General features: G+C 42.4%; 1 protein-coding gene across 7 annotated transcripts; it reads left to right on the top strand.

The window, feature by feature from the left end:
- The first annotated feature begins 678 nt into the window (after positions 1 to 678).
- Positions 679 to 20753, top strand: PCF11 (PCF11 cleavage and polyadenylation factor subunit). Of its 7 annotated transcripts, XM_086475839.1 has the most exons (17): positions 679 to 895; positions 5776 to 5901; positions 8174 to 8362; positions 8779 to 8970; positions 9791 to 10899; positions 11157 to 11346; positions 11441 to 12083; positions 12170 to 13030; positions 13070 to 13668; positions 14975 to 15062; positions 15756 to 15875; positions 16408 to 16516; positions 17103 to 17286; positions 17751 to 17906; positions 18962 to 19054; positions 19592 to 19627; positions 20243 to 20753. In XM_086475839.1, exons 1-17 carry the CDS (start codon positions 707 to 709, stop codon positions 20453 to 20455), a joined length of 5097 nt encoding a protein of 1698 aa, XP_086331965.1. In that variant the 5' UTR covers positions 679 to 706; the 3' UTR covers positions 20456 to 20753. The 7 variants fall into 7 exon arrangements, with proteins under 7 accessions (XP_086331965.1, XP_086331999.1, XP_086331991.1 ...); XM_086475873.1 differs by having other exon boundaries at positions 11441 to 11543; positions 12170 to 13668; positions 16411 to 16516; XM_086475865.1 differs by having other exon boundaries at positions 11441 to 11543; positions 12170 to 13668.
- Positions 20754 to 22049: the final 1296 nt, after the last annotated feature.

The following is a 22049-nucleotide window of genomic DNA, read 5'->3' as shown; positions in this document are numbered from 1 at the left end:
CGGGGGGGCGGCGGGCAACGGCATTGCCAAGCCAACGGCTGAGCCAATCGCGAGCGGGGGGCGAGGCGACGGGTAACGGCTGGCCCAATCGCGAGCGGGGGGCGGGGCCGCGCAGTCGCAGTCGAGGGCTCGGCGGCAAGGCGGGATTGCGCGGGGGCATCGATGAGCGCTCGGGGCGGTCGGGGAGGGCGGTCGGAAGCGGCAGAGCGCGTTAGGAGCAGGGGAGTAGGGAAAGGCAACCAATTGCAAGTCGGGACGCCAGCTCAGAAGCCAATCAGAGGAGACGAAGGGCCGCCCTAGCCAATCGGAGGTTGCTGTCGCGCGGACGCGCCAATCGCGGGCCGAGCGGACGGGGCGCCAGCCAATCAGGGCGCAGTAAGTGAACAAAAGGGGCTTTCCAAGGCACCGGCCCCTTTCCCGAGCACAATTTCACATGACGCAACGGTTGGAGGAAGAGGTTTGCGAACCGTAGCCGCCGCCGCCATTTTGTGAGCGTTGAGACTGAGCCGGCGGCGGTGGAAGGAGCGGCAGCGCAGGCGGCAGCACCACAGCCAGCGGGAGCCGCAGCCCGGAGGATGCGGTAGAGGAGCCCAGCGGCAGCGGCGGGGGGGGCGGCATCGCTCGGCGGCGGCGGCGGCAGGGGATCGCGGGGAGGGGGCTGTCGGTCGGTGGGTCGGGTCCTGGTGCGGGCCCCGGTCGGAGAAGCATGTCGGCCCCGGAGAGCAGCGCTGGTAGCAGCGAGGCCCGGGAGGACGCGTGCCGCGATTACCAGTCGTCGCTGGAGGACCTGACGTTCAACAGCAAGCCGCACATCAACATGCTGACCATCCTGGCCGAGGAGAACGTGCCCTTCGCCAAGGACATCGTCTCCCTGATCGAGGCGCAAATCGCCAAGGTTTTTATATTCCACCGACTACTACTCCTACCTATACTGCTGGGGGGACCGGCCGGGGCAGCGGGCTAGGGCGGCCTCGGGGGCTCGGAGGAAGGGCGTGGGGGAGATGGCGTGCTGAGGGGCGCGGGCGGAGCCGGGCAGCGGCGGGCTGAGGGGTGGTGGAGGGGACAGCGAGAGGCAGCGAAGCAGCGGGAGCGAGAGGGCCTGAGGGGCGGGAAGTGGGGAGAGAGAGAGAGAGAGGCAGAGGGGCTCCGGGGGAGGCAGGGGGCCGGGTGGGGTGAGGGGGCCCTGGCGGGGCCGGTATAACTGGGCTTGGGCGAGGTAGGGAGGTTCAGGGAGCGTAGCGGGCGGCTTGGCTAGTTAGGGGACGAGCAGAGAGAGCAGGTTTTAGACGGAGCAGAGGGTGCCGGGGACTCGGGGTAGGGTGGGGAGCGCTCCGGCCGGGGCAGCGGGGAGAGGGCCAGGAGGCTGGGGGGAGGGAGCTGTGGGGGAGCAGACGGAGGAAAGCGTGTCTCAGGTGGGACCAGGGAGCACGGGGCGAGACGTCGGGGGCTCCTCCTTTCATCGCTAAGCTTAAGGCTGCAGCTTCTTTCTGCCCTCCACCCCATAGGGAGCAGGGGACTCGAGGGAGGGGAACAGCCCCCACATCACCCTGTTCGTAGTAGGGGCGGGGGGAGGGTTTGGGACTCCCCCACCAAAAGCCCTGGGAGGGCAGCGTGGCTCGCGGTTTAAGCCCCGTGTGAGTATCACTCACAACATGGCGGCCTGGTAGTGACTGGGCAGCAGCACCTCGCCCTTGTAGCTGGGTTTTCCCCTTACATGGAGCCAGTATTCAGTGCCTCGAATCTGGTGTCTAAACCCTTGCATTTAGCGATTTCGACAGTAGATTAATATTGCGATCATTAGAGAGGGCCTGACTGGGAGATTCTATATAGTGGGTTGTTTTTTTTTTGGGGGGGGGGGGGGTGTTAGCTTAAAGGGTTGAAAATAAGGTTAAGTTTATAGCACGTAAATTGTCCACTTCTGAAAGGCTAAATATAATGAATTTCAAGGATCGGTTGAGATAAGGCTATTTTCCCAGTGTGGTCCCTGTGAAATATCAATTTCTAGGGGGTGGGCACCTTTATCTTACAGAAAAGTTTGTGGGTGAAAGGTGATTATCTGCTCCGGATAGAGAAGTGTGTGTGGTGGCGATGGGGGTTGTTTTGCTCTGCCTGATTAGAGAAAATTCTGTGGGCTTGGGATAATCTGTTTCGATTTCAGGTGATCTGTGCCCTGAGTAATGGTAGTGTTGTCTGCGTATTTAATTTATTTTGGCTAGAGAAGTTTATTGGTTGAGGATGGGGAAGAAGAAATTCTCCCTGACTGTAGAAACTGCAGCAGCCTGTAGGATCCTAACATGGCGTCTGAAAGGCACATGATACAAAAAGAAGGGAAAGAGGAGGCTCCCTCTGAGCCCAACCCAGGCAGTTGCTGACATCAGTCAGCCACAGCACATGGATGGGGGTTTACAGCACCTTTTTAACAAGAGCATTTTGTAAGGAAAGGGTTCTTCTTTCAATCCTCCCCTATTCGTGCCAGTCACCCCTCCCCCGTTGTTTCCCTTGCTCCCTCTGATCTCAGGTGTTCAAAGGGTTTTTTTTTTCCTTTGGCTTTAAATCGTGGTTTATAATGGTGAGAATTGTACTATCTAATGATGGGGAGGGAAGGATCTATTAAGTTATTTAATCTACCTTTCTATCAATGCAGGATGGTTTTTTTAGTGTTCCACAGACCTCTTCCAGTCTAGTTTTAAATGCTGCCACTGGCTGAGTTTTGCCATTCCTTGGGGAGGTGATCTCATTAATAGATCTCACCATTATATCTCCTAAAGGGCAGTGGATATGTATAAAATGATTTGTGATAAATATCAATGCTGTCAATTTTTTTTTTTTTTTCATTTCTGGGTGATTTAGAGCCTGCCCTGAAGTGTGGGTGTCTTTTTTTTTTTTTTTTTTAAAAAAAAAAAGATGTCTTAAATCCTGTATCAATGGTTAGCTTTGCCTAGTTACTGTTTGTGACTGTGGTTTATTCAAGGCAAGTTTTTAGTTGTTTCTGGGAAAGTGATCTCCTTTACTAAGCCACTTTTAAAAAGTGTTGCCTGGAGACAGTTTGTTTAGTGTAAAACGTGAGTGGTCTGCTTTACAATTTAATAAATGGTTCTGAAATGTGTGACTGGTATTATAAAATTTGTAAATAAAAAGTGTGAAATATGTATTTGTCTTCTTATTTACCATTGTATAGTGCAGAATTTGTTTCCAAGACCCATTTTGTATACAAGGTTGTTTTTCTAAACAAATTTTTGCACAAGTTTGTGACTTGGGGTTCAATTGCCAGATCTGATTTTAAACTTGAAATCTTTTAGGAAACTAATAAAAAAGAGCCACACATTTCCAACAATAGCTTTCCTACCTTATTTGAAGGAAGAGTGGGAATTCTGTAATTAAGTCTTTAATATGAGCTCAGAGTTAGCATTCTTCTGTGTTCTGGTGATTATGCGGCGCCTCCCTGCCTTTTCGTTTGAGTCGTGTGGACATCTTTCTTGCTAGGGGATGCTGTATAGAGCGCCTGAAAACAAAATACATTCAAGTCTGGGGTTCCCTTTTGTTGTTATCGGAATCTGCGCTAGGTACCTTGACATAATAAACATTTCCAGAAGAGAAGACTTAAATATTACAACCATATTTAAGTCATGGTTCTTAAAATGTGACACCCGAGTAGCTTACATTTGAAGCAGGGTACGCTTGCGAAGCTGCTCATTCTGTGCCATAGTTTGAAGTAGGCTGCCTTACTAGATTGCGGTGCTTCCGTGTGTGGTTATGTTTAGCAGTCTGATGCTAGTGAAAGCGGCAGTTAAACTTGTTACTGTGCCTTTGCTACTAAATGATTCCCCAGCGTCTGAAACTTGAAGCTTAGCCGAGTATAGTGAGCTACTTCCGTACATTGGTGAAATGGAAGAACGTAAACATGCTATGTCAGTAGCTCTTGGGTGTAGGTCTGAGGCAGCTTTGTTTCCCCAACAGCTGACTTCAAAAGTTAGAAATGGTGCACTGTCATTTTTTTATAAAGGCAGGCATTCAGAACTTAGCGTTTTTAATGTGCCGTTGTGCAGACTGCTTTAAAGAAGAAAGAAGTATTCCACAGACATTTTAATACAGTAGCCATAGACCCGCAGTCTTTGATTTCTGAGACTAAAGAGGTGCCTTTAATTCTAATACTTGCCTGTTAGCTGGTGTACAGCTCGATATTATGTCATAGTGTAAGATAGGCTTTTAATGTGCTGCGATCTAGCTTAACTGCATTTTTCTTTTTTACGTACAAAATACACCTGCCTGCTTTTTACTTTTTTCAACATGCTCAAAGGCAGTGACCGCCACCCCACCCCGCCCGAACTAACAAGGAATTCAGCCCTCCTCAGTACTAAGTTTCGGGTCCTGGTAAATTAATACACATTTAAGGGTGAGGAAACATTGCGATTTACCCATATAAAAGTATTGTTGACTTAGTGCCCTTCTATGAACCACCTTAGAGGGGAAGGAATTCAATCTAAATTTGTAAAGCAAGAGCACTTCCACACACTTGTCTGGACAATGGGGCTGCAAAGTAAAGTGTCGTTAATTAACCTAGTAGCCTATCCTGTTTAAAATGAGCAGTGAGTGAAGTTATTCTGGTTTTATCCTGAGTTTACCGGATGCTGAATGGGACTTAAAATATTAGAAGTGGATGCTCTTCTAAGGGGATCATGGTCAACACACAAATTGCGGTGGTGTTGTTCATGTTGTCCTCTTCAACAAGTCTGTGTACTTGCTGATGTTTTCTGGAACTTTGCTGTGCCTTCTGCTTTGTGAAAGCCCATGGTGGGCATTAAAATCACCAGTTTGGGCCAGTAGCGTGTTGTGTACATTAGAAGCCGCTGTAGCAGTCCAGCATCACCACACTTCTATCACTCAAACTTGCTACGAGTTTTGAAAATGAGTTTTAAAAAAACCAAACAACCAAAACCAAACAACAAAACCCAAGCTTTATCTTGTAGCAAAGATGTGTCCAGAGTTTGAAGACTCCCTTCTGTGAAAATCGTGATTGCCGTTCCTGAGCTTGTCTGTGCCTTTACCTCGTCGACTAGATGACTGAGTTTTGGTTGGATTTTGAACTTTGTTCTGACTCTGCGTTTTTGCACACGCTCTGGAAATCTGAACTGTCACTATCTAAAGTGCCAAGAGAGAATGAGACTCCTTGCTCCGTCCATTTGGATTACAATGAAATAGTTGTGACCTGTTCTGCGTGTGGTTTATGAAAAGACTGATGCTCTACATATAATCTACAGCTACAGAAGTTCACTAATTTGGGCTGTTTGCCAGAAGTCTGATTTGTGTTCTGTGAAATCCAGAAAAACAAGCATTGAGGAGGTTTGAATTATAAACTATTTTTCAGAAGTTCTTTGAAGTGCTAACGATGGTTTCCTGCTAACTTAAAGTTACTTTCTCAAGTGGGTTTTGAACGGTTACCCTCACTACACTAGCAGCAATACTGTCTTGTGGGCTTCTTTTTTCTTTTTTTTTTTTTTGCCTTTTTTCGCCTTTTTTCAAACCTTTTATACACAAAATAACCTAAGGTGTTCCTTTTTTGTGTGATAGACCCACTGCGTTACGCTTTGAACTGAGTATCAATTTTCCAGATTAAGTTTTTGTATAAACAAAAAATCCCAAACCAAACCCCTTGGTGTTTATAGTGGCAACCAAAAAGAGAGGTCTGTATTTCTGGGATTGGTAATCCCTCTATTTAAAAATCTTAAAATATGTTTTTGTTGTACTAAACTTCTCAGTTTCTTCTTATTACTCCAGGCTCCTGCATCAGAGAAGCTCCCCGTTATGTACCTTATGGATTCCATTGTCAAGAACGTGGGAAGAGAATATCTTACTGCATTTACTAAAAACCTAGTTGCAACATTTATTTGTGTATTTGAAAAGGTATATACACTTTCAGAAAAGTTCTGTATTCTAAGCAAAATTTGTTCCTGGTAAAATAAATACGTGCTTTCAGTTTTGGGTTTTCTTGGGAGGTGAACTATACAAATGGATTGTTTTTTTATAAATCTCAGTAATGTATACTGTGGAAGATAATTCCTGCTGTTACCGTGCATGTAAATTACCTGTTAGCTGAAAGATGCAAAGTATTACTTTATTTAATTTGGTTTATAAATGTCTGTAATTTTCCTATCCAGGCAAGATTTTACTAACAGTATTTTGGTTACCAATTGCTAACCTGGATGGACTTTTTGTAATGTATAGACCAATTAATTATGAATTGTTGGTTTATTTTTAAGATAGCAAATAGTCTTATGCCAAGAATAGACTGAGAATCAGTTTCTTGTGGATTTCTCAGAGCTGCTCTCTCCTGTAGTTAGATTTGGCCGATGTGGAAAATGAGTGCTTAAACTGTGAAGAGCGAATAGCGCTGACACCTGATTCTCTCCTGGTGGCCTGTGATTTGGGAAAAGAAAAAAAAAAAAGCTGGGGAGGGGAAGGGTCTTGGAATGTATTTCTATATTACATTACAGATACGTGTTTTAATTTCATTCAGCATTGAAAACTGCTGCCATATCTTTTAATTTTTGCTCTTGAAACCCAGTGAAGTAACTATGCGTATTCCCCAGTGAGAAAGGCAAATCAAAGTCCAGTTTTTGAAAGGCTGGACTTGAATGGATTTAAGTTGGATCAGAAATGAAGGGTTAACTTTTGTGGTTTCCTGTGTGCGATAAGAAAGTGGCATCTCGGGTGAATTAGATGAATGGAGCTTTTGTGTATTTATCATTATGTATCAGCAATGATCTGAGATCTCAGTATGCTTTATATATGGTTTTCAGATGTAGAATGCATGATGAAACAGGGAATAGATTGTAATAATGACCACAGAAGACTTGAACTCCTGTGTGTAGAGTAGGTAGATAGGTGGACGCTTACGTGATTTTTTTTTAGTATTAAATTGTGAATGTTCTTCTACAGAGTTGCATTTAATGTTGCAGCTGAAGCTCTGGTTAATAACTAATTTTCAGAGTTCTGTATGTTGTCTACTAAGCGAACTGGAACTACTTAATTAATGTGTATAAATTAAATGTGTAAAGTGGCAGTCACTTCTAGTAGCTTAATTGGTCATCTTGAAAGGTGCAAGTAGAATTCCAGCACTGACGTTGTTACAAATCTTATTTTATTAGTAGATGGTCACTAAGGTATATTTAGGCGCTTGATGAAGTGAAAAACTTTTGCTCAGTCATTTCTGCACTTTTGCAGTGAACTTCATACACTCTCATGGAAAATTGTATAGAGGCTCCCCCCCCCCCAGCCAAGTATCATTTATTTTTGTTGAAGTTCCTGCTCCTCCCCCAAAGAATCTCTGAACTTTGCAGACTGTTTTTTATGTCTTGCTGTAACATCTTAAAAATAAAACTGCAGCAAAAAACATCCACATAGTCAATGCTGAATGATTGAATTGTATACTGACATTGGGACAGCTGCGTATATTTTGTCCTCTATTTTTAATTGAACTACTCAAGTTACGAGATGAACTAAATTTTGCTTTACCATGAATCTCTAACTTGGCTGTCATGATATGATCCAAACTAATTGTTTGTGAAGAGATAAAACAGGCACTGGTCCTACAAGTATGTTTGAGCTTGTGGCTCACAGATCGGTCTAATTTTGCAGCTGAAGTGAAATATTATTGACTTCGTTTTAGCTAATACCCCTTTTTGTTGTATTTGTTGGGAAAAAGATCCTTCAGTGACTAAACAGCTGAGCAAAACACCTTTTCTGTTCACAAAGTTTGTTGTTTCCTGATTTATTTGTCATTGTTATACTCCATTCAGCACAAACACTTGAATAATATATTGTCTCAGAGGCTGTTGCCTTTCAATATTTTTGTTACTGTACTTTTTCCACAGAAATTGGGCAAGTAAAATGAGAATTTTGGTAATGGAAAAGTTGAAAGAAAATTCTCAGAGAATGGTAATACACAATAAAACCTTCAAATGGCCTTGAAACAACAATTTCACATTTGAGCTTCTGTTACTGATTCCGTTGATGTGATCTGCACTGCTTTTAAATGCTGCATAGCAGGTTCAATGTGTTAAAATGGCAAGCTGTTAGAAATAGGAAATCAATGAAATTTTTAAGTTCTACAGAAAAGTTTAAGAAATTGTTTTATATTAACTTAACAAGCCATAGAATTGTTTTATTGTTTTAGGTGGATGAAAATACTAGGAAAAGTTTATTTAAATTACGCTCCACATGGGATGATATTTTTCCTTTGAAGAAACTATATGCACTTGATGTCAGAGTCAACTCATTAGATCCTGCTTGGCCAATTAAACCTCTGCCCCCAAATGTGAATACTTCTAGCATCCATGTGAATCCTAAGTTTTTAAATAAATCGGTAAGTTTTTACGCCTACTGTATGAACAAATGGTAATACATGTAGTTTTCATTGTTTGTGTGCTGCTTTTTGACAATTGAGTATATTAAGAAAGAAGTATCTGGCCTTTGTCGACAGGTAAGAGGAATTTCTGAATTCAGAATATTTCATGGGTTTGATTTTTATATATCAAAACTGTACTGTAGTTTTTGGAACATTGAGGAATTCATATTAAATGCTATACAGCTGTGACAGCAGTCAAATTCTAGTGGGGCAGGAGTTTTAAATTGTTTCAGTTATATTTTGCATTAAATATGCAATTTGTAACTGCTTTACAAACTAAATCCCAGTACTAGATCACGATAACAGTTACAAGAGATGGAGTTAGTTGATTCCATCAGGATTTTAAATGTAACTTTTTTTTATTCTGCTTTTAGCCAGAGGAATCTACTGCACCTACCTCTGCTGTCACTTCTGGTGCCTCTACTCCTCCAGCTGTTCCTGAAATACAAAAGAATTTGACACAGGAGCAACTGATCAGGCAGCAATTGCTTGCAAAGCAAAAGCAGTTATTAGAACTTCAGCAAAAAAAATTAGAGCTGGAGCTGGAACAGACTAAAGCACAGTTGGTGAGTAGGATAGTTGATGAAACTTGCCTTGTTGGGTCTCACTTTCTTTTGGACTTAGCTATGCTGGTCACTGCAGCACATTGTTTTTTCCTCGTGTTAGGCAAGTGCAGCTATTTTAGGACTGGTGCAATGCGAGTTGATCTGGGCTTCCTGAACAGTGTTGGTACCTAAAAAGCTTAAAGAGTTACACTCAAAATAGAGGGGAAAAGTCAAGTCCTTGTTTTTTTTGTTTTTAACTTCTCTCCAAAATGATGCCTGCTGGTGATCCTCATCTTCCACCTCTTCCGGTGGCTCACAGGAAGACAAGCTTTTTCAAATACATTTGCTCTTCTAGAACAAGGAAGCCTGATTATTGAAAATAAAGCCAGTTTCTTCCTTGGGTTGGTTTGATTGCCACCATCTGAAGAGGGTGGTGTTTTACATTTGTAACTGTAAGTCTTGCTATGTTGACAGTTGATGATACCAAAATAAAGCATCTTCGAAGTGTAGAAATAAAAAAATTGTGTAAGATACTTGGCAGCTTAGTTGCCTTGAGCATGTGGAATGTATAGAAAAACTAATGCTGTGATGAAACATGTGCCTAAGTTAACTATGTTGTTTTGCAGTATTGACTTTGTAGTACTGATCTTGCATTATATTTTAATTTGATCCCTTGTAAGGGTGATGCATTAAATGCTTGTAATTAGCAATTGTAATTTTCGGTTGTGGCCAAATCTCATAACTTGCAAGATATTTACAGTTTTTGTTTCGAGACAGAGTATGAGCATCTCGGGGCAGGACTTGTGTCATGCAGATTAATGCTGGATTTTCTCTATTTCAGGCGGTATCTCTGAGTGTTCAGCAGGGATCATCTACTATAGCTTCAGTTCCAGCCCCTTCCAAGCAACACATGTCTCCCGCACCTCATATGACGGTTAAACCACCTCATCAATCTGCTGTGCAATCTGAAAAAAACAGACCATCCCCGAGTCCTCCACTTCATGATGTCAAAATAGTAAACAGGGATCCTCGACTCAATAGGGTGGCTCAACATTCTTCTCATGCTAAAGATCAATCTCATAGGAAAGAATTTCCACCAAACACAACCAGTCAGTCTGATACAAAGGCAAACAAAACAACACAGGCTGAAAAACAAAACTCGACAAAGCAAGAAAAATTGAAAGCAAATGAAAAAACACAGAAGAAAGAACTTGAGCAGTCAGAAGCAAAATCTAAATCACCATCCCCTTTGAAAAATAAGCTTCCCAATACTAAAGATACTAAAACCCAGGAATGTGAAAGCACAAAAGTGTCTGAAATTAGTAAGCGGGATCCAAGACTGAAAAGGCATCTTCAGGATAAGTCAGAGGGCAAAGAGGAGGAGGTGAAAGAAAAGAGGAGAAGTACAGAGAAAAAAGAAAAAGAGGAGCATAAGACATGTGAACATAGACCAGTAGGCAGCAGAAATAAAGTAATCAATGGTGCTGTTCAGAAGCAAGACACGACGCCAGAGGAGTCAGAAAAACAGGGTGGAAAACAAGGGAGAACAAGTAGTAGGAAACGGTCACGGTCACGCTCTCCTAAGGCACGATCACCGTCTACACATTCTCCAAAAAGACGGGAGAGGAGATCACCCAAAAGAAGACTTAGGAGTTTATCTCCCACTTCATCAGTTCCTAAAATTGGAAAGATACGTCAGATAGGCCCTAAGCAGTCTCATGTTGAAGAAGGCACACCAGCAGCAAGAGAAGAAAGAAATTCTAATAAGAGAAATGTTAAGCAAGAGGTGCGAGATCCGAGGAGAGTGAAAAAAGCCCAAGAAGACAGGCCGCAAGAAACAGCAAGCCAGCATTCTACAAAAGCTTCTCCTGATCCAAAGGAGAATGCAGAGAACTGGCAGGGATCCAAATCAGGCAAGAGGTGGAAATCTGGTTGGGAAGAAAATAAAAAGTAAGTTACTATCTTTTAAACAACTTCTGTTTGAAGTCAGTGGAAACTCTACTGCTGAACAGTGTAGTCGGCTTTGTGAGGCAATGTTCAGATTACTAAAATTGCTAACTTATTTTTGCTAGTGAGATACGGCAATGATTCATGTTTGGATTCCAAGGTGATAGTGATGTTTTGCCATGATCAGTTCTAATAGGAATGTAATGGTTATGTCCTGAATAAAAAAGTAATCTATATTTTAAATGTATTCTTGCTTTCAGCTCACAGCAGAATGAAGAACACCAAGCACTTGGTAAATCTCCTCACCAAAGACACCGGGAAAACTGGCCTGCTGGTAAAGGAATTTTATCCCCCCGAGCACCAAAGCAACAGCACCGGTTAAGCGTGGATGCCAATTTACAGATTCCCAAAGAACTAACATCTGCAAGCAAGAGGGAATTACTTAAGAAGGTAATACTAATACATCTGTCTTCATAGAAGTGTCATGGGTGTATTTTGCTTTGCTTTTCTTTTCGGAAGTCTAAACTTGAACTTTGTATTATAGGCAAATGAACGCTTAACATCTGGTGAAATAACACAAGATGAGTTCCTCATGGTAGCTCATCAGATCCGACAGCTGTTCCAGTATCAGGAAGGAAAGCACAGATGTAATGTTTGGGATAGCCCTACAGAGGAAAAATGTGGTTTGAAAAAGAAACCTCTTCTGTCGGATGCAGAATTAACATATTACGAACATAAGGCTAAACTAAAAAGAACACAAGTTCAGCATTCGTTGTCAAGGCTTGATCTGTTGGATCCTGATGATATTTTGGATTATCATATACCTGATGCATTGCTTTCTGGAATAGAATGTGAGCAAGCAAAAGCCAAGCGTGGAGTACAGTTTGACAGAAAAGAACCATTTGGCGAAAGATCAAGGAGACACTCTCCTGTAAGTGGCACTAATAGACCTTTTGCTGAGAACCTGTCACCGCTTGAGAGTCGACGAAGAATTGAGGAACAAAATGCTACTAAAGGAGCAAGAGGGTCTAAGAACTTCGATCCTTACGACAGCTGGGGAGAATCAGATGAATTTAGGGATGCTCTCAGACAACAAGGGAAAAGCACAACAGAGTTCCAGAAAATAGATGGTGATGCAATCTGCAGATTCGATAACCGTGAAGAAAGACAGCTTCTTGGGCAAGCTGGTATGTGCTTTTGACTTATTTTACATCTGTTAAGTAATGGGTAACATTTTAGTGAGTGGTTACCTGATTTGTTCCCTTTTTTTTAGGTGTTCGAGAGGAGCCAAGATCACCATTCAGCGAGCGTTTCAAAAGAGCTAGGTATGAAGATGCAGAGAAAGCACCGTTTCCAGAAAGCCCAGGATCAAGATTTGGAGGCATTGAAGCAAAGCAGAGGATAAGTGCACTAATGGAAGACAGACCTCTATTTGATGGCTCACCTAGACAGGCTGCTGCAAGGGTTGGGGTAGACGGACAAGGAAGTCCTTTTGTTGATGGTCCAGCTGCTGGTTCAAGTTCCCGAATTGATGGGCCACCTGGACAGGCTGCGCTGAGATTTGAGGGGCCATTGGTGGGGGCAGGTGCATCTCAGTTTGATGGTCCACTGGCAGGAGCAGGGGGAGCTGGAGCCCTAAGATTTGATGGGCCACCAGGGCAGCTGGCAGGGGCCCTGAGGTTTGAAGGACCCCCCGGACAGGTTGGTGGAGGAGGTCCACTGAGGTTTGAGGGACCTCTTGGACAGATAGGTGGGCCTTTGCGGTTCGAGGGGCCTGCAGGGCAGCCTGTAGGTGGTCCTAGATTTGAAGGACCTGGAGTTGGTCTCAGGTTTGAAGGTCCCCGTGGTCAGCCTTCAGGTGGTCTCAGGTTTGAGGGACCTCATGGTCAACCTATGGGGCCTCGAGGTCAACCAGGGGGTGGTCTCAGGTTTGAGGGACCCCATGGTCAGCCCTTGGGGCCTCATGGTCAACCAGGGGGTGGCCTCAGGTTTGAGGGGCCACATTTACAGCCACTGGGGCCCCATGGTCAACCTGGAGGTGGCCTCAGATTTGAGGGGCCCCATGGTCAGCCTATGGGGCCACATGGACCATCAGGTGGTGGGCTCAGATTTGAGGGGCCACATGGACCATCTGGTGGTGGGCTCAGATTGGAAGGACCACATGGTCAGCCAGGTGTAGGGCCTAGGTTGATTGATGGACCAGTACACCAGGGAGCTGGTGGACTTAGGTTTGATGGTCCTCTGGGTCGGGCTGGCCCGAGATTTGATGGTTGCCATGCAGCTGGATTTGATGGTCAGCCTGGACAGCTCTCTCTTTTGCAAAGATTTGATGGAATCCATGGAGGACAGCCTGGTCCAAGATTTGAAAGGGCACCTGGCCAACAGGCACAACCACGATTTGATACAGCCATACCTCAAAGATTTGATGGACCTCACCAGCCAGCCTCTAGATTTGACTTGCCCCTTGGCCTTCAAGGTGCACGTTTTGAAAATGTAGCTAACCATCCTGCCTCAAGACTAGAAATGTCACCATACGGACAAGGTGGCCCATTTGTTGAACATCCTGGCCAGGGCTACAATGGACCATCTCATGGGATGCAGTTCCAGAGACCTGATTTGTTCGATGGTTCACCTGGACCAAATTTCAATGGGCCAGCTGGCCCAGGAGCACAGAATTTCCCATTGAGAGCAGCTGGACATTACTTTGAGGAAAAAGGTCTTCAGGGTCCTCAATATGGCAACTTCAATAATATGCCAATGGGAAGCAATCAGGTGAGAATCGATTGCATTAAATGTTTTGCTTGCAGAAGTAGTTTTGTGTAGAGAATTAGCTCTTTTCATCCTCTAAAAATTGAAGGTTTTCCTGAAGAGCTGGCAGACTGGAGCCACTTTCAAGCTAAAAAAGTCAATTCTTCTGCAGTAGTTTCTAGATAATTCCAGAAGGACATGCATTGCTGTTTTTTAAGAATTAAACAAAATAGCGGATCTTTACCATCGCTTTGTGGCTCAGAATATGACAGTGAAATTAATGTTTTTAAGTTGAAAACAAAACTAGGTAATTAGAAGCCTGTGGTGTTTTCATTAAACTTGCACAAAAGTGAATTCTAGATAAAGCATGAAAGATAATGTCAGTGAATATACATGATTTTTCGAAGAGGTGTAGAATTAAACGGACCAAAATAATTCTGTTGTCTTTGTGCAGCTGTTGATACTGGTGACAAGCCAGTTTTAAAAAGCTACCTATATCCTGGGGGAGTCGAGAAAGATACGGACATTGTTGAACTCCAGTCTTTTAAAATTACCTTGGCAGCAGCATGCTTTATGAGTTGGTTGTCTTTGCTGTTGCCGGTTGGAAATGCTTTCTTCCAAAGGGGAAAATGATACTTTACATCAGTGAAAACGATGTAATTTCTTTCTTCCAGTAGATTGGAGATCTTAGCGTTTTTCATTTGGTGGATACTAATTGAACATGAAGAGTTAACTGGTTAAAAAACCTGACTGAAAGCAGGGAGTGTGTGTCCTGCTAACCTCTAAGGGGATAAAATTGTAAATAATTTGTAAATCCAGAAGGCACTCAATTAGGAAAAAAACTCAACATTTTTATTACAAGTGTGTTACAAAACCTGTTTTTCTGTCTGAAGCTTACTGTAGCTGGTTTGCTGAAAAATCCTGCTTTCAAGATGTGTTTCGCACAGTGGATGCTATTTCAGTTCTTAGATAAGAGTTAATCGTGGCGTTTGTTCATAGACATTTACCGGTTTCTTGAGTTTCTTTCTGATGAGCGTTTGGAAAATGTGATTGAAGGCTCAGTAGGTAGAAGAAAAGGTGTGATGTTTGGTTGGCTTCTTTTAATGTAAACGTTAGGCAAAATGAGTGAAGTTTTTCTGAAATTTTTCTAATGGGAAATGAAAATGAAGGAAAAGTTATGTAGTCATTCAAACCGACATGGTTCACTCCTGGAAGGAGTTTATATATATAAAATTATTGAGAAAAGTCTAGAAGTTAACGATAACGTTTTAAGAAGTAAGTTTGTTGTGGCATTATTATACAAAAAATACTTAAATATTTCCTTTCGCAGGTTTCTCTCATGTCTGCTCAACCAGGACCTTATGGCCAAGGTCAACAGTATTTGCCAAATCCTGGAAGTTTTGTTCAGAACCCTTCAGGTGTGTAACAACATAATTAACTTCCTTTTATTTATTTTGGGTTGTTCTGTTTGTTAGTGGCCACAAAAATTACCCTTTTGCAGTGTCCTGGTTACTAATGTCTTGGTGTGGACTAAGGGAAGCCTTCTCAGTCAGGTGGCTATAGATGTGGTTTCTGTAGTACCTTCATCTCTTCAGGGGTTTGCCTCAAACAGTGAAGGCTTTCATTAGTTTCATTAACCATGAGGTTTTGGTCTGTAGTTGCGCTAAAAATAAAAATAAAAATTTTGGTCTGCTTCTCTGGAAGGCACAGGTGTGTAAACATTCCCCGTATAGGAGTGGTTAGTAGAGAAAAGCTTCTAGAAAGTCAGAAATGGTTAAAGTAGGCAATGAAGTAGATTTGACCTGGTGAAATTATTTAAGCATAAAATAAGGAAAATACTGTATTTCAGGAAACACTATCGAGTAGAAAGAAATCTGTGTGTGGGCAACCAGCTTAGCACTTCAGAATACTTTATGAAGGAAGCTGTTGCAAGGGAAGAAATCAACCAAAGACTAGACAAAAAGCAAAGAGAGTTGGTAAATAATTTGAAATAAAAAATGGAACAAATGGGATGCAGAAGGAAAAGTGTGTTGTGAAATAATGCTGATAAAAGGGAAGTCAATGTCTGACACTAACCTTTTGTCTCCTTGAATGTCGATGTTTTTCCCTAGGAGCCCTCCCACATTCATACCCTGATAACCATCTCGGACAGCTTGATGTCAATGAATTGTTCGCTAAACTGCTGTCGACAGGGATCCTCAAGCTGTCAAAAACTGATTCCACTTCAGCACGTATGTAGATCCATTATGTCCTAACTACTCCGTTTATCCCCAGCTGAAGTGTAAAGCTAAGTATAAGAACTTCTGTGAACTCCTGCATGGTTTTTCTTTAACTGAACTTTGGGTTTGGGAAGGAATTTACTGCATCCGATGGAGTAAATTCTTAGTTTAATTTGTGCACTTCAGCTATCCAGAGCAGTCGGTTTTGTCTTGGGTGCTGTGCCTCAGTAACTTGTTCTTGATTATAATCAGATTCTTGTCAGTTCCTGAAATATTTCTGTGTCTCTGAAGACTGAATTTTAATGCCAAAGACTGAGATGAAGTACTGTTTTCTGAAGCTGAAATTCTGAGTAACATACAGTGTCTTTTATGCTTTTTTAAAGTTATGTTAGAAGATGACTGGCTTAGCTGTTGCACACTTGTATTTTGGCGTAGTCAGATCGTGTTTATTAATACTTGAATAAAAATAACTGTCAGGAGCATGTCGTTTCTTTCTGATGATGTACCAAAATTTTGATAAAATTATAATCTTTATGCTTTCTAGAAGTGAATGAAACATCGGCCCAGCCAGCTGCTGAAGAGGAAGATGATGACCAGAATGAAGATCAGAATGTTCCTGACCTCACTAACTTCACCGTTGAAGAACTTAGGCAGTGCGTATAGTAGAAGGAGTTTACTGTGCCGTAAGAACAGCGACGTGGTGGTACTGAGATAGTTAATCCCAGACAGCTGAGAGCTTTGTGACTGAGGGGACCTGCAGCTTTGGCTGTTTGCCTTGGGGAGCTTGAGGGAGGGAGAAGAGGGAAAATTAACCTGGGAAGACAGTCTTTACCCAAGTTGCGTGTTGTTACTTAATCAGTAAGGTTGTGATTGAAGTCAGTGTTTCTTCCTTTGTTACTGTGAATTTTACCACCTTCGTGGTAGTTTGCAAAGCCGAGCCAAAGACTGGCGTTCCCGTTCTATGCACTGTTAGGTGATGAAGGTGGTGGGCATGAAACACAACCTGGGCGTGTTTCTCATGAATAGTTAGTGTGAGCCCATTGTGTGTTACTTGAATGTTTCAATCGATTGTGTTACGAAAATCAGGAAGAATTTAGCTATATTGTGTGCTTGAACCTTGCAGTAGGTTCATGCCTTTCCTTTACTTCCGTGGGCATATGAAGCTGCTTGCTGAGAAACGTCTTACCTGTTTCTTTTCAAAGAAATGTTAAGACTTTTTTTTTTCCTTCCTTTTTGTAGGCGTTACGATAGTGTTATAAATCGACTGTACACTGGAATTCAGTGTTACTCATGTGGAATGAGGTTCACTACTTCACAGACAGATGTTTATGCAGATCATCTAGATTGGCATTACCGTCAGAACCGGACAGAAAAAGATGTTAGCAGAAAGATCACCCACAGAAGATGGTACTACAGTTTAACAGTGAGTAAAGCAGGATGTGTCATGTTGCTGGAGTCTCTGTTTTACTTGTGTGTGTGCGCGCTGTAGGATTGCGGTTGAAATCTACATCGTCACGGAGTTGGCCTTTGGTAAACAACGATGTCTTGGATGTTTCAAGTAGTTCTCAAATGCCTGTCAGAATACAAAAGGCAGTTGTACGATGAACAATGAACAGTTTGAAGCTGTTGGTGCTGTTTTCATCGCACTGGGAACGGAATGGAAATTGAAGGGTAGTGGGTTTTCTGGAAAAAGCTTTTCGGAAGAAGTGTAGCATTGTGAGAAAGCGTGCACTGTGCTAGTGCTGCATGTGAGGAGCGTTTCAGTGAAGTAAGATTTATTAAATACAGTGTTTTGGCGATGTCTGGGGGGGTTTTCCCGAGATGTGTTTTCTAAACAGTTCTGGCTATTTGTCAGTGTCTGGGTGTGAATGAAAACATTTTCCTTAGGACTGGATTGAATTTGAAGAGATAGCCGATCTGGAGGAGCGTGCAAAAAGCCAGTTTTTTGAAAAAGCTCACGAAGAGGTTGTGTTGAAGACACAAGAAGCTGCAAAAGAGAAGGAGTTTCAGAGTGTCCCTGCTGGACCAGCTGGAGCAGTCGAGGTAAGTTTCAGCCTGCCTTTATTAACCCAGCTACCTGGGAATCATCAAGTATTCAAAGCAGCGTACAGCATTCTCGCAAGCAGCGGGCTGTGTGTCAGCTGAAGTCTTGTTCTTGGACCTCTGTGCAGCCACTGTCTGTATGTAATGGCTGTTTCCCAGGGGCAGATAGTACTGTACGTCACCTGTAGTTCAAAAAAATCTACACCCCTTGGCATTCTGTCATCGTAGCGAAATTGAGATGGGCAAACTGTGTTCATTTACCGAATGTTACCCCAGGAAGAGTAAATGGAGCGAGTGAATTTGGAAATGGTCCTTTGTCATTCAAATAATGATGGCGTTTACTGGGGTTTTGATACTTTGACACAGAAATTCCTTTTTGGGTAGGAGAGAGGCGTTAGGACAAAGACATACCTCAATCTTAAAGTAACCATTAGGTCTGTATTTTGGTAGATGAATTGGTGTAGTAACCAAATACAGATGTTGGTAGAATTACAGTTTAGTTGTACACGCTAAGCCTCTAAGGAACTAGCTATCAAGCCATGAAGGCCTTCGCTTTAATTTTAAAAAGTACCTTTTGTGCTTTGTTTTCCAAGGTGATTATTTTGCACAGAAGTACTAAAAATGCTAATACTTCCATCTAAAAGTTCTTCCTTTTAAATTGAGACTCCAGGTTAAGGGAAAGAGAAAAGAAAATGACATAAATAAAATGAATTAAATACACGTACCGGATTGTCTTAAATGACAGTAAAACAGCATTAGATTGTTTCAAAGTGTTTGCAGAGAATTCCTAGCTAAAAGGGCAAAGCTTATCTTTCTCAAGTGACAACAGTCTTCAAAGCCAGATGATGATTACTGCTCAGTCTGCAAACTGTACTCAGATAACTTAGAAAACTTTACTTAAATTGTTTTTAAAGTGTGGAGGAGAGATCGTGTTGTAGTCTTATTGTATTTATCTTAAAAGACCCTTTTTTGACTGTTACTAGATTCTTGAAGTTCATGTGTTTGGTAAATTGTTGCAATAACCTCATTTCTCTCTGTTACTCTAATAACTTCAGAGCTGTGAAATTTGCCAAGAGCAATTTGAACAATATTGGGATGAGGAAGAGGAAGAGTGGCACCTGAAGAATGCGATCAGAGTAGATGAAAAGGTAATCTGAGCTTACATGTGATCCTTATTTATAGTATAAAAGCCCTGGAGAAATATAGCAAAAAAAAAAAAAAAGGAGGGGGGGAGGGGCGGGGAAGGAAATGTTCTTTTTCTCCTGATGGTGGTAGTTTCCCTGGCTTCCAGGTACACAGATAATCTCACCCTTTGGAAGTGCACAAAGTCACTCGTGTAGGCTCACTAGCCTTCCCTTGTGCTGTGGGGCTGAAAGAAAAATGATTGTCTCTCCGTGTGGGTGTAGATGCTGGTTCAAGTGTTTCTGCATAGAGATGTACGCAAACAATCCCCAACACTTACCAGGCTCTGCAGTTCCCAACTTAGCAGGCTTCTGTGTGACCACGTTCCCTAAACAAGCACACACAAAGTCTTTCCCCCGTTATATCTGACACACCGTACTTGGCCCGCTCTTACCGGTGTTTGCTGGACACATGGTGTGATCTGTGCCACGGACACTGCGCTGTTCATAACCCATGATCCTGCTAGAATTTATGTATTTAAATGTCTAATAATTGTTTTTCAGATTTACCATCCATCCTGCTATGAAGATTACCAAAACGTAAGTGAATCCTTTCTCATATTTTTTGAAGCATTTGGCTTTCAGTGTGTTCGCTGACTTTGCAGGGCGCGGGTGTGTTCAGAACGTGCTACGTGTCTCTTGCCCATGACTAGACAAAGTACGGGAGGCCTCGGGCACGGCGGGTTTCTAACACAGAATTGGCCAAGATGTAGGAATTGTTGTGATGTGCCGTGGCAGCTTGTGTGTCCTGCGTGACTGAAGCGAAACCGTGGTGTGAAAGCGCGTCACCCATTTGTCGTTGAGTCACCTGCGTCATCTTAGGGATTTGCAAAAACGGAGTCAATGGGTGTTGGGGCGTGTTCGGTTTCTAAGGCTTTGGGAGTTACAGGTCCCTTGGGGACAGCAGGGAGTAGTTCATGGTAATGTGTGAAGCATTTTGTCACTGCTTGGATGACACCTTTTCAAAGTAACTGCGAAAAAGTAACGCTATTAAAGAATAAAGTTGTTTTCTTTGGGTCTTGATAAAGCAGAAGTTTGGCTTTTGCATGCCTGGCTATCAATGTGTTTGCTTTTTTGAAAAAAAAAAAAGGGGGTAAGGAGCTAAAACCGATTATTTTAATGTGCGTTAATGTGACATTGACTTCCACTTTGCAGACGTCATCATTTGATTGCACACCATCACCCAGCAAAACTCCAGTAGAAAATCCACTAAATATGATGTTGAATATTGTAAAACAAGAGACACAAGAGTCGTGTGACTCGCCTAAAGTCAAAGAGGAACCTGATGACACCCCCCCTACTGCCTGTGCCGAGGAGAGCACACCCGCATCTACAGACATTAAAACAGAACCTGAGGAGTCCGTTTGAATACACTGAGGTATTATTATTCTTTTTTTTTTTACAGAAGAGCTGCTGTGATATCTCTGGAAGGCAAATACTTTTTATATGAAATAAAAACGTCAACTGAGGCAGGGCCTCAACTACTGTTTGGTTAATAAATACATTTTTGTATTTGAATTTCTTATTGCCTGCACAGTTTCAGGTATCATTGTGTGAAAGGTCTGTAGATGCGTGAAAATTTAATGGAATGAAATGGTATATGTAAAAATTGTACAATTTTCACTTGTGGAAATGTAAATTATAAATAAAAGATATTTTTGCTATATATGGAGTGTAATGTTTATGCACACCATCAAACGAAGACAGTGTTTCTGTACTTTTTTTCAGTTTAAATGGAATTAAAAAGAACTTTTGCTCACTAACATTCAGAAAAATGAAAGCAATTACCTTCCTTCAGTTCTCCCGTAGGTGGGTTATCAAGGGAAGCAGTGCAGGAACTTCAGACAACCATAGGTTTCGTTGCTTTTTAAACTTATTTGAACAAACTTACATATCCAGATAGTTAAAAAGACACCAAAAGAAAAAAAAAAAAAAAAAAACACAAACAAAAAAACCACCACAAAAAAAAGAAAACAAACACAAAAAAAACCCCAAAAGACAGTTCTGGGTAGAAGGGGAAAATTCAGCAAAGCAACACGAGTGCTTGATTGCAAACACAAGTGCCAACAAACAGTTAACAAACCAGGATGCCTGGTAGTTAAGACATTTTTAATGATTTTTTTTTTTCCTTTAGTCAAACACCGAAGAATTTAATACAGTTGAACAAAATTTTCTTTACATTACAGGGGGGAATGAATGTAAGAATGCTCATTTGAAACATGGTAAACTTTTTTTTTTTGTTGCATATGACTGGGCTTAGATGGTAACCAGATATCCTGAGATGTTAATATTTCTTAAATGTAATAAATAAAATTAAGCATATATTTGAGTGTGAGTCTCTTCCTTTCAGTAATGGGTTTGTGTGGCTGGCATGTTTGTGGGCCTGGAAATAATCATACAATTGTGTGTCTGGGGACAATAGCATTAATGTTTTGTTCACTCTGCCATGTGTGCGGTGTGTGTTTTTAAAGCTGTGGGAGGAAGATGGGAGTACTGGAAGTCACAGAATGATGTCGGCGTGCTAGTGTATTACGCTTGCAGTGAGGAGACTTGGGAGATCAGAATTCACCCTTTGTGTATGATGTAACTAGAAATAATTAGAGGCGAAGGCAATTTTGCTGTTGGCTGCAACACTTCCCATCTTCACAACCAGGCTTCAGGCATTTTTAAGATGTAATTCCTTGCCTGTCATACTGAAGTTGCAGCGACAGTTCTAAGTGTGCCCTGTTGTAGATTTCAGCCTTAAAAATACCTTTTGATAAGAGGAAGTCCAGAGGAACAAAAATACTTGTGATCAGGGGTACATCAGTTCTCGGGGCGGTGTGTGTGGCTGCGGGCTGTGCAGGGGGGTTCCTCTGTGTTACCTGTTGCACCTTCCTGGGGCGGGGGTGTGGGCTTGGCCCGATTGAGTCCTGGAATAGTGTAACCTTCTCCCAAACGGTACAAAGTGAAATTCAGAGGA

This window comes from Leptosomus discolor, chromosome 1 (assembly GCF_034619465.1).
Source record: "Leptosomus discolor isolate bLepDis1 chromosome 1, bLepDis1.hap2, whole genome shotgun sequence".
Classification (NCBI taxonomy): domain Eukaryota; kingdom Metazoa; phylum Chordata; class Aves; order Leptosomiformes; family Leptosomidae; genus Leptosomus; species Leptosomus discolor.
The sequence above is the reverse complement of the archived record's forward strand: the minus strand, read 5'-3'. Positions and strand labels throughout refer to the sequence as shown.